This window comes from Opisthocomus hoazin, chromosome 12, assembly GCF_030867145.1.
Source record: "Opisthocomus hoazin isolate bOpiHoa1 chromosome 12, bOpiHoa1.hap1, whole genome shotgun sequence".
Taxonomy (NCBI): domain Eukaryota; kingdom Metazoa; phylum Chordata; class Aves; order Opisthocomiformes; family Opisthocomidae; genus Opisthocomus; species Opisthocomus hoazin.
Window position 1 is genome coordinate 22165715 of NC_134425.1, and position 11297 is coordinate 22177011.

At 41.4% G+C, this 11297-nt stretch overlaps 1 protein-coding gene across 3 annotated transcripts; it reads right to left on the reverse strand.

Moving 5' to 3' along the window:
• Positions 1-2199: 2199 nt before the first annotated feature.
• LOC104335398 (borealin-2) lies at positions 2200-9981 on the reverse strand. 3 transcript variants are annotated; one of them, XM_075434106.1, is made up of 10 exons: positions 9762-9981; positions 9241-9369; positions 8191-8231; positions 7788-7848; positions 7060-7127; positions 6198-6265; positions 4777-4875; positions 3602-3731; positions 3222-3308; positions 2200-2738 (listed from the first exon to the last, which is right to left on the reverse strand). In XM_075434106.1, exons 1-10 carry the CDS (start codon positions 9889-9891, stop codon positions 2721-2723), a joined length of 831 nt encoding a protein of 276 aa, XP_075290221.1. In that variant the 5' UTR covers positions 9892-9981; the 3' UTR covers positions 2200-2720. The 3 variants fall into 3 exon arrangements, with proteins under 3 accessions (XP_075290221.1, XP_075290220.1, XP_075290222.1); XM_075434105.1 differs by having other exon boundaries at positions 2200-2380; positions 9762-9979; XM_075434107.1 differs by lacking the exon at positions 4777-4875 and having other exon boundaries at positions 2200-2380; positions 9762-9979.
• Positions 9982-11297: the final 1316 nt, after the last annotated feature.

Consider the following 11297-nt stretch of genomic DNA (forward strand, 5'->3'; position numbering starts at 1 on the left):
CTGTCTTCATATGAATAATCAAACACACAGTTGAGTGTTCCCAGTCATAAACATCTGCAAATTAAGTACTTAAGTTAGAAGGTGGTACTATAAACAAATGAGTATTCTGGATGTTGGGGGAAGAAGAAAATGTGATCATTAGAACTGTATTAGAACCATTTTTTGTTGGTACTTTATCTTTAATATTATTATAAGGAAAAAAAGGAAGTCTTGTCTAATTTTACTTTGTGACATGTCTGTTTCCGCATATACAGTGACTAAAATTAACCTACAGTTGTCTCTTGTAGAAATTCTTACCTGTCCCCTTGAGTGTGTTTAATTTACTAAGGTGTTCACAGTGAATATTTATTCATAAAGACACTGACCATGGTGTGGTTCTTGTTCACATAGAAGGCTTATATTCTTTTGAAAAATAGGTTTGCAAATAAGTTAGAAGTAATCAGTGGGAGAAAGATTACTGCTGTTTGAAAACATGAAACATGTCAAAGACTTATCTGTTAGTATGTAGCAATTTCTCAGCCCTCTAAATCAGCTGTAGTAGGAGAACTATATTTTAGTTATTAACCCATAACCTTCCACCATAGCCTTAGGCTGAGGCAAGTATGCAGTTCAGACAATCACTGTAAAGGAGGTGTGGGGCATTTAATTGAATGCCTCCTTTACCAAATTTAAATGGAACAGTGTCGATATAAAGGGAGTTCTGGAGATGTTGTAGCTTAGTGACAATTCATAAGAATGACTTCAGTTGCTTGAAGAGTCCTTGTGCTTCATCACAATGTACATCCTGTGAATTTGCCCCTTGTGTCACGGCCCAGAAACACTTAGCCTTTTATTCACACAAAAGCTGATCTCTAAACTGAAGCTCAGAAAATACTTTTAAGAGGAGGCTGGATTAAACACTAGCAGCTATCTTGGTAATATGACTACCACCATACCTAAACCTCAAGTGAGACCTACATCAAAGGTGTGTTAGCCGGTCTTGCAAAGCATGCTTAACACTATACATTTTCCAAAAATTCAAACGGCATGTTTCAGTACTACATTGCACTTTTCATTACCTTAGGGTATTACGGGAGTAAATAGTTAAATAATTCATGTTAAAATGTCCATTTGCCTGCAAGAATTAAAAGCTGCTACCGCATTGATATGATGATCTTATCCATTTTAAGGGGAAATGGATACTAATTCAGGTTAAACTACTGAGTTACAGAACTAACTCTTCACTAATGTTGTGTAAACATCATGTATAATCTGAATGTTTATTCTTGTATTTTCTGGTACCACATGAGAGCATAGTTTTAACCTAAGTTTGATAGTTTTTAACTTCATGTTCTTTACTAGTTTTCTCCCATGCCCTGGAGAGCTTTCTTCTTTTCCTTATTTGAAACTTGTGACCTCCATTTCCTTAAGTGAAGCAAGGGTTGCAGCAAAACAGAAAAGTAATCTAGATTTCATTCTTAAACTAATGTTTTAGTTAAAAGAGTGTATGACTCTTCCATACAATCCTTTATCACAGTGAAAACACTTTAATTGAAATCACCACTGGCAGCGTAAAAGCCAGGGCATCCTCAAGTTCTGAAAATAGTAGAACATCTACAGCAGAGAAACTGCTGGACTGGCAGCTTTCCCTGCATAGCTGTTAAAAGCCTTTCCTTCAAGTTACTCAAAAGTATGTACATACTAGAAAAACTGGGTTGACACCACAAATTACAGTAAGTCTGGGTTACTACCTGTCATCTTGCACATTACTGTCATGTCACAGTACAAGACTGAAAGTAAGTTTTATTCCCATGTCAGATTCACATGCTACCACAGAATTATAGTTAAATGCCTTAAAATACTATTCAAGAATTTAGAAACTTGCACTTCAGCTTAATTCCAGACTTAGATTCAAGAAGGTTGATACTAGGAAGACTAAACATGTAGTAAACTAACACTACATTCTGCTTGGTGTATGCATAGGAGAATGACATAAAAGAGCTCTATACTTACGAATAGTTACATAAAACACCCAGAGTCCTATTTAGAATATCAGAGTTAAAAATTGTTCCCTACATACAACTTATTACTGTTCATTTTACCATGAACTGAAGTTAGATGTTAACAAAGCCTTTTATAAGGAAGTTGGAAAAGTAGAATTATTTCTTCTGCTTCTGTATTCTTCACAGAGATAACAGGAATTTAATAATACACATCACATTGTAAGCTTTTATATAAAAAAATTTACTGGGCAGTATACAGCTTTATTAAGACATTAGACATTCTCTAAACACTTCAGAGGCAACAAGCAAGAGAGCTGTCATGAATATTCTGTAGTCACAAGACAGTTCCACTAACTTGGCTTAGCTGTTGCCTTTCCACATAGTACAGTCAGCTCACTCTAAGGGAGGGGAAAAAAGTTCATTTTAGTTCAAGCTACCCAACAGAATTTGGAATAAGAAGGAGAAAAGTCACTATTGCTAATGCAAGCAGTGAGCAAGCACTCCCCCATTCTCTTCCTTCAGAGCCAGGTCCATGTTATAAAATACAAAACAGCTTCCAGACCTTTAGCTTAACTCATATAGCTGCATTCAAGCCTAAATACTTGCAAGACTGTAAAGTGATTAATATTTCTTCTGTCTAGATAGATTTCTAGTCCTGCACATCACTTCATCCAAAAGCCCAGTTACCCTCATCTTCAGAGGAGTCAGGCACAAAGTTGTGTTCAACTTCATTCTGCTTCAAAACAATCTACTTCCCTGAAGCAAAGGTAAGGCAGTTACTATTCAACTGCAGCAGAGAATTAACAGGAGTATAGTTCTTACTCAGCAAGGGAGACAGAATAATAGAGAGACTATAACACGAATCAGTAGTCTGCTGTAGCTTTGTAAGCCTTTGTGAATGAGATATAGAGAATGGCAGTTTGCTCACATAGTAGCAGAGACACCAGTGCAATCTGGAAGGAAGAGTTTATGCTTCTGTTGTCCCCTTGGCAAATTTAAGTGCATTTACTTTTACATATTATCTGTGTGCAGAAGTTCCACCCCCCTCCCTGCTCCTCCCTTGCCCTCTCCTTCCCTCCAATTTATGCCAACCGATTTAGGCTTAATGTCACAGAATGTTCGGGGTTGGAAGAGACCTCTGGGGAGCACTCAGAATTTGCGTTTGTGACAGTATCTCACATGAAAACCTGAGACTAGGTGTCTGAATATTTGTATAAAAGTCTACTAGTTTAAGCTTACCACTAAGTTATGAATATGCTGTACTGTATCTTGATTTAGTAGTTGCACATCAATATTACGGAGGTCTCCACCAGCTGTACAGAGTGTCTAAACATGAAAAGAAACAGTTTTCAGATAAAAACTATTCTGAAAATTTTTACTTGCATGGCCAGCTTTTCTGAAAATTGTGCTTCCCTGCTACACTGAAAACTTAGTAACCATTTTTCCTTTTGTTTAGCAGCAACTCATTTAGGGATAGCAAGTGCTGTCACTATCAGACTATTCACAGTTTATCAACTACATAAGATGAAAATGTTTGGGTTTTTTGTTGTTTTTTTTTTTTGGTTTGGTTTTTTTTTGTTTTTTTTTTTTTGTTTTTTTACATAAAAAAGGTTTGATACCTGTCCATCAGCCAGGGGAATGTTTAGAAACGGAACCGTTTTATCCGGGGGTACTGATTTACTTCTTAATAACATGCCTCGAACTCTTCCACTGGTAGGTACAGTTCTTGAGACTGTCTGTAGTCCAGCACTAGAATACAATAAAAGCATTACTCTGATGTTAACTTCCTGTGCTCTGCAGGAAATTTTCAAGCATGAAGCAAATGTAAGTAGTAGCAAACATACCTAATAGAAAGGCAGTCATGTTTAAATTCTTCCAGTCCTGCCAGAAGACTACAGGAAACCCAACCATCAGCAGCATTTCCTAGCACCACTAGGTAACATTTTATGACCCTGAAATGCTGCAGTAGCCGCCTAAGCCCATGTTACAGGCCGGCGAGCAAGCTGACATTTAGACTACTTGTTACCAAGAATATCCACTCTCTAGTATCAACAGTGAATGCTTATAGTTTGGGAAAGAGGAAACTTCATGCCTTAGGGCTTAAGGTGTGTGCTGTGCTGTATCTGTCTCCTACAGAGGGAGATACCAAGAAATGCCAAAGCTGCTAACTCTCAGAGGTACAGGGCATGCCTTATGCCATACAAAATTCCTAAGCTTCTTTCATGATACAGTTGTTCTTACTCCACTTCAAAAAATGCAAGATTTGGGTATCTTCTGCATGGAAACAGTCCTCTGAAATTTCCAGCAGGCCAAGGTGAGACTAAGCCACTTACTGGTTCCATGACTGATTAAAATTATTAAATTTTTCACTCCCTCACTTCAGCTGATTACTTCTGCCAAAACCCAACTCTGTAGCGTATGGAGAATGGTAATAACTGAAAACCTTAACTGTTCAATGTGCAAAGAACTGATTCAGATGTAAACTATACCTTTAAACAATGGTGGGTGGGAGTAGAATTTGCACTTTAAATATGGTGGTGTGTTTTTTTTTTTCTAAACTGGCTTAGTTATGATATCAAATCCTGTACCTCCATAAGAATATAAGTTAACACCCACAATGAAGGCAGGAGGTGTGACTGGTTCACATCCCTGCTCCCAAATTTAGTGGCAGATCCTGAAGATCTATTAAATCTAGATTGATGATGACTGATTAATATCTAGATTGATATTAATGTAGATAGTGTCTTGGTATTTAACAAAATTATTTATTAGGAACAAGCCAAAAAACCTTTACCTTTTAGGTATCTTTGGTGTGGCTTTGAAATTTGTGGCACTGCAATCAGAAGTAAGAGACTTAACAGCCTCAGTCACACTTGCAGAAGAGTGAACAGACCTAACAAAAAAAATTGTTGGTTTTGTCGGGTTTTTTTCATTTTATTTTTCTATTTCATCCTCATCTACTGTAGAGCTTTAGCTAGTATGAAGATAGACAGCTGGTGAATTAGAGAATGTCAAAGTGCTCCATGACAGAGATCTAGTGTATATACATGTGAAGAAGCCCTCCTGAGGCAGACACCATATAATGGGACCCAACGCTACAGGGGAATGAAAGGGTAATTTATGTTGGTAGGTAAGAGAGGGCTGCAATGCCCGAGTTGGGTATAATTAAGGGAACATGCACAGCTTTCTATCTGAACGTACACAAAGTTTCTTGGGAAGTTTCTTTTTCAGCAGGAATTGATTTTTCTACATTATTTCTCAGGATATTTGTCCTGTATGGTTGGCCTGAATCCAGACAATTTTTTTCCAGTTTTTGATTTTAACTTCGTTCACAGAAATCTTGATGACGAAAAAAAGTTTACCTCACTCTTTCCTTGTCTCCCTTTTCTCACATACATTTTCGAGATACTGTAAGGGCATACGTTTTTGGCCCAGTGTTAGTGTACTTGAATAAAAGCAACCTTCAAAGACTGAAAAGTTAGACTTCCCCAGGCAAAGCAGGCTTCTCTAGTTTGATTTTGTTGAGCCAAAAATTCTATAATCTGAATTCAAGAAATTAACTGAAGCTGGCTAAAATTTTTTAAATTTCTTTTAGGCACATTAAACACTGATACATTATTTAAATCGCATTTATCTGAAGACAATTTGAGTGTATCAATGTAAGTGCCAGTGGGTACAAGTATGCACACTGGAACCATACATGTAGCAGGAGGTTCTCAAAAATATTTTAATGCAGATATCCACCAATTTTTTTAATTCATTAGATCTTACAGTGATACTTCAATTAGGTCCACCATGACTAAGTAGCTCTAAGGTATTTTTGCAAGTGTGTATTTTCCTGCTAATGACACCTCCCTTTCAGCTATTTATGAGGGCAATACTATTACAGAACAATTCATTAGTCCTAACAGAGCAGCAAAGATGTTTCCCTTACACACTCTCTTCCATGAAGTATTGTTTGGAAATCTATACTGATTACATAGATTCAGAACTGTGCACCATTCAGCGAGTGAGAGATACATCCCTTCATCAGCTAGAAGTGCTTTTCTGTTGGGGGCTCACACCGCTGCGATGCATCTGATTCAGGTTATGGAAGACCTGTTTATCAGATGTATTGCTATTGGCCTCAAATCTCAGCTACTGTATCTGAAAAGAGTTTTATTCAGCAGTCACAAGTTCAGGTGAGTTAAATAAGCTATCAAAGGTCAGTCTTACCTAGAAAGAGGATTCAGTTTGCTATTTACACCGCAGGCCAATGAAACCAATGACTTTGTTTTGGAAACCTGAAAATGTATACACAAGACTGCAATTAAAAGAAGTGGCATTTTAGGGCAAAATGACAGATATTTCCAAGAAACAATACTGTAAGAAATCCCTGTTGAACAGTTAAGCCTCATAGTGCTGCCTTTTATATAGATCTACATATACATAAAATGGCAAATACGCATTCCAAAACAAGAGTTTCATAATGTGAAAACCTATTTGTTCATACAGAAGTTCTGTACAAACAACCACCTTTCTAATACCCACCCTTCCAATTTGTAAGCCCTCTTACAACTGATGCCTGTAACTATGCATACAATGCAATCTTTTTGTCTTTGTTGTCATCTTGCTACATACTTCAGTGTCTGGCTGAGGCACTGCACACATGGACCGAGGTGGTAAAATTAATACACCTGTGCCATTTGATTTAGAGATCAAGGTGGACAAGAATGCACCAGTCATTCAAATAGAGAACCATGTATTAAAACATGAAGTTAAGGGTTTTTTTAAAAAGTTTCCACAAAAAATAGCTCCTCAAACCATCAAGACTTATTGGCAAGCCAAGAGAGGATGACTATGCCAGTATTTGCAAGTCTGTGTGAATCAGTTACCAGAAATGCAGATACCACATTTCATTATGAAATTCATTTACTATATAGTTTAGCCTTGCTTAACTTAAAATACGTTGAACTTGAAACAACCGATTTCTCAAATAAACAGCAGGCCACTGCCCTGCCTGGTCATGGATCTAGAAGGGTTCATAGCAGGTCAGAACTGATTAAACCCTTATGTTGTTTGTTCAGAACAGACTTACTTTTTTAGATATTTTCTTTGCAGAAATATGCTTGGCATCTTCATATTCAACAATTGTAGTCACCTTAACTAGAAATATATTAGAAAGACAAGAAAAATTAAAATCTTGTTAAGAGCACAAAACACCACTTCAGACTCATTTGTTTGAAGCCTGTTTACCCACTAACAGCTACTTACCAGTTTTGCTACCCGATGGTCATTTGCCTGGGACAGAGTTCAAAGGAAACTACGCGTGTTCGTCACAGACACTGTGACGCATGGGACAGTTACAAGACACTACATAACCCTTCAACCTCCAAAGTAGATTACATTTCAGTGGCAGTGTCCTCCTTATTGCATATTTTGGAATATGAAGAGAAATGGTATTTTCCTTAGAAACCTCGACTGGCAGGAGGTCAAAGGGTAACCTATGAGAAAACAGGGGTGACTTTCCTACCTCTTCTGCTATACTGTAAAGCACTGACAAGTCACTTAAATCTGTCTCTTGCCATTTTCAGTGATAAATCCAAAGGGCAGGAACTATTATCTCATGTTTTAAAGTACCTCAATAGCAGCATAGCTCATGATCCTCTACATTGAATGCTGGGGGGACCTGTATGTTATACTTCTAGTTATATACTTTTCCCTCTTGTATCCTTCAGGCTTAACATTCTCTTTACAAATGCTCAGTCCAAACCAATAAAAAAAGAAAATTTAAGAACCAAGTTATATATTAATGGATTGACTCGCCTTTTTTGCTGTTGGTCCTCACCAGTTTTGGATTTGGCATTTCTTCAAGAGAGCAGTCAGTCTGAAAAAAAATGTTTATCTGACAAGGGAAGGTCAACAGATTTTTCCCAGTAAATGCATAATATCCTATAACAGGCAGTGAACTAAAAGGGCATAAAAGAAAGTGACAGAAGTGGCACTGGCTAAACACCAGTTTATTTTTCCAGAAACATCTGGATGTCTGCCTGCAGATGACCCTAAAGCTTTAGGTAATGTTCATAACTGCACCATGGCTGGCTGTGTAGCCTTTTCATATCATCTTCTATTTCAGACAGACATCCAAACAAAATCATTTGTCTGAAATGTTGACAGCAGGGAGAGAAAACTTCTGTAAACTGTGATAAATGTGAAAACATGCACTTACCACTCCAGCAGCAAGGGCCACTTCCTCCCCTCCTCGCAAATCTGTAGCTCAAGAAAGTATAACTTGTTCATATACTATTATTTGCATAATTATCTGCAGGTTCTTGTCTTACGGGCTATGAAGCTGGATAAGTAATTCAGGATTACAGTTGCTTAAATAGTTAACTAGCTAGCATGTATGTTGCCTTTGAACAAGATTCACGTCTTGTAGAATAGTCACTCCTACAAAACAACAATTAAAATCTTAAGGCTTTTCAGTAAGTTTAATCTTTGAAAGGATACTAAGCGTACTCACACAGCATATAACCTGAATTCAATTAAGAAAAACCCCCATACATTCCGCTGCTGAAAGCTAATGCCTTTAGGCAGAAGTTTTCAAGACACACACTGAAATTCATACTCAGCAGAGGCTTACAGTAAACTCAAGTTCTTCAAGAGTCTTAGGTTTGATCTTTGTGCGGCCCCTGCAATTGCCAGCTGCAAGGTAGATTCCAAAATCATCAGTTCTGATCACAATATACATCTGACACTGACTGTACATCACAGCTTAAACTGCTGCATAAATGTGAGGTTAAAATTAAACTTGTTCGCTCATCATCACAGGTACATGACTAGATGGGAAAGGCTCAGCAGAAGACGACTTCAAATTAACAGAAAGACAACATAATCTGTGTGGCTAGGATAAACAGATTCAGATGGAAAAAAGTGCTGAGGTTGTTACGCACAGACAGTCCTAGACTTATAATTATACCTTGCCTCTTCAGGCTTTAAATATGACTTTAAGATCATACGTAAAAGGCATCTCCAGACTCTACACACTGTTACCTACTAACTCGACGCCCTGCGTTACGCAGGTCAGTCTACCTGAATGCCAGCGCTTACTCAGCATCGCAGCGTACCACCACTGCCCAGCAGCTTAAGATAGTCAGCAAACAAAGCCAACTTTTTGGTAAAAGTCACCCAGCTTGCAGGTTTTCTCCCCTTAGCCAAGGGCACACCACGCTGTAACGGCGCCCGCAGCCTCCGCAGATGGAAGGCCACGCACACTTACTGAGCAAGTCTTTTCTTTTCATTTTCCTGATGGCGACTGGGATCTTCAGCAGCTCCACCGTAAACGCCTTCTCCGCTGTTTGCAGAATCGAATCGAGCTCTTTCTTCATTTCCCGGATATTTTCCTTGGCTTTAAAACAAAACAGGCTTTCATCGTCACACGTGTCACATATTGCCAAGGACCAGCGCGGGCAGACTGCACCGGAACGCAAAGTTCAAACGATGTTTTACCGGGGGTGATCTGCCTTGGGAGCCGGGGCGCCCGACGGCCGCCATCGGGGACTCCTCCGGCCGCGGAAGAACACGGCGCAGAGCGGGGACCCCGAGCGCTACGGCCGGAGGACGCGGGCCGGGCGCGCCGCTCCGCTCCCCTCACCGGGGGCCGCCGTTCCCCCCGCGGGCAGCCCCGGTACGGCCCCGGCGCAGCGCTGGGCAGCTCCCGCGCCGCGCGCCCCCTCAGCAGCTGCGAGCGCCGGCCGGGGGTGCGGACGGCCGGGGACAGGCCCCCCCCGCCCGCCATACCCTGCTGGTCGAAGTCTCTGAGGAAGAGCGCGATGCGCTGGTCCTTCTTCTCCTGGGAGAGGGCCTCGCGGTCAGGCTCCACGCCCGAGTCAGTGCTGCGCCGCTTACCCGCCGGCTTCTTCGGGGGCATGGCTGCCACCCTGCGGGACAACGGCCGCTCCCCGCCCGCGAAGCTTTTGTAAGAGCGGGCTTCTCCCTCTCCTCCTCCTCCCCCTCCCCTTCCTCCCCCGGGCCCGGGAGGACACACCCTCGGGGCGGCGGGAGCGGCCCGCTGTGAGGGGCTGCGGGTGTGAGGGGAGGGCGCGGCGCGGCGGGGGAGGCCCCGGTCTGTGGGGCGGGGGCAGAGGGGAGGCTGAGGCGCCGCGGCCTCTCCTGTCAGGGGGGAGGGCGGTGCGGGCGGGAGTTTGGGGCCCCCGGGATGAGCTTGGCCGCGGCCGGGCGTGCCTCTGCCCACAGCATTAATTGTGCTTTTTCGTTCACGGCGTTGAAGCGGGCGCGGCTGCGCTCTGGGGGGCAGGTGAGCGCCGTCACCCCGGGGGCGAGCAGCGCGGGCCCGGGGCGGGCAGCGGTCCTGCTGCCGGGGTGCGGGCAGGTGCGGGGAAGCGTTGCTGCCGCGGGGGAAGGACCCTGCTGCCGCGCTGAGGGTTGGTTCCAGCGGCCTTGCTGGCGCTCGGCGTGCAGAACGCGCGCTGCTCCAAAGCTGGCAAAGGGAATAAGCTGTTCTGCCCGATGCAAATAGCTACAGGTGGTGTAAGTTCCAATCAGGTGAAGAGAGTGTGTAATAAACATGTAATAATGTGGAACATTAGAAAGGCCAGACTACCCATAGTATCGAATGTATAAAAACATTCAAAGACATATCCTTAAGAGTAGAATTCCTTGCAGAAAGTTACTGTCTTACATGCATCCAAATAAAAAATCACGCCAGAGGTATGAGTATCTTAGGTTTTGTACAAATAATCAAACCTGTATACTTTATTGACCAAGGAGCTGTGCAGAAAGAAATTTAGATAATGTTTTAAAGCACCAGTGGTTTTCGCACTGTGGATGCAGTTGATGTGGCAAGTTCTCTGAAGTTAGCAGCTTGTTCTGTATCCTATGCGTCTGGCACAGTATCCTTATATACTGATCCAGATGGGACAGCCTACGTTACTCAAAAAAAGCTGTAAAATAATCTGACTGACAATTCATAATATAACCACTTTATATCAAACCAAACCATTTGATATCAGACCATGTCCTTGTTTGTAAAACAAACAGCCTACTCCCAAAAAAAAACAGGTTAATGCTTCTGCTCCAGAAAGCACTCAAATACCTGATACAAAGAGAACAGCCTGCTTTTGCATTTTTTAGTGGTGCTGGCATATACATATATGTTTAGGGAAGCAGGGCTAGCTTTCCTTTCCCTAAACTTCATTCCCTTTTGAATTACAAAACAAACACTGCTAAAGTCACTCTGAGGTGTCCATGCAAAAAGACAAGATTGTGTTGCTCTGTAAGTTTAATCTCATACAAGCTGTATTAGAATTTTTTTTT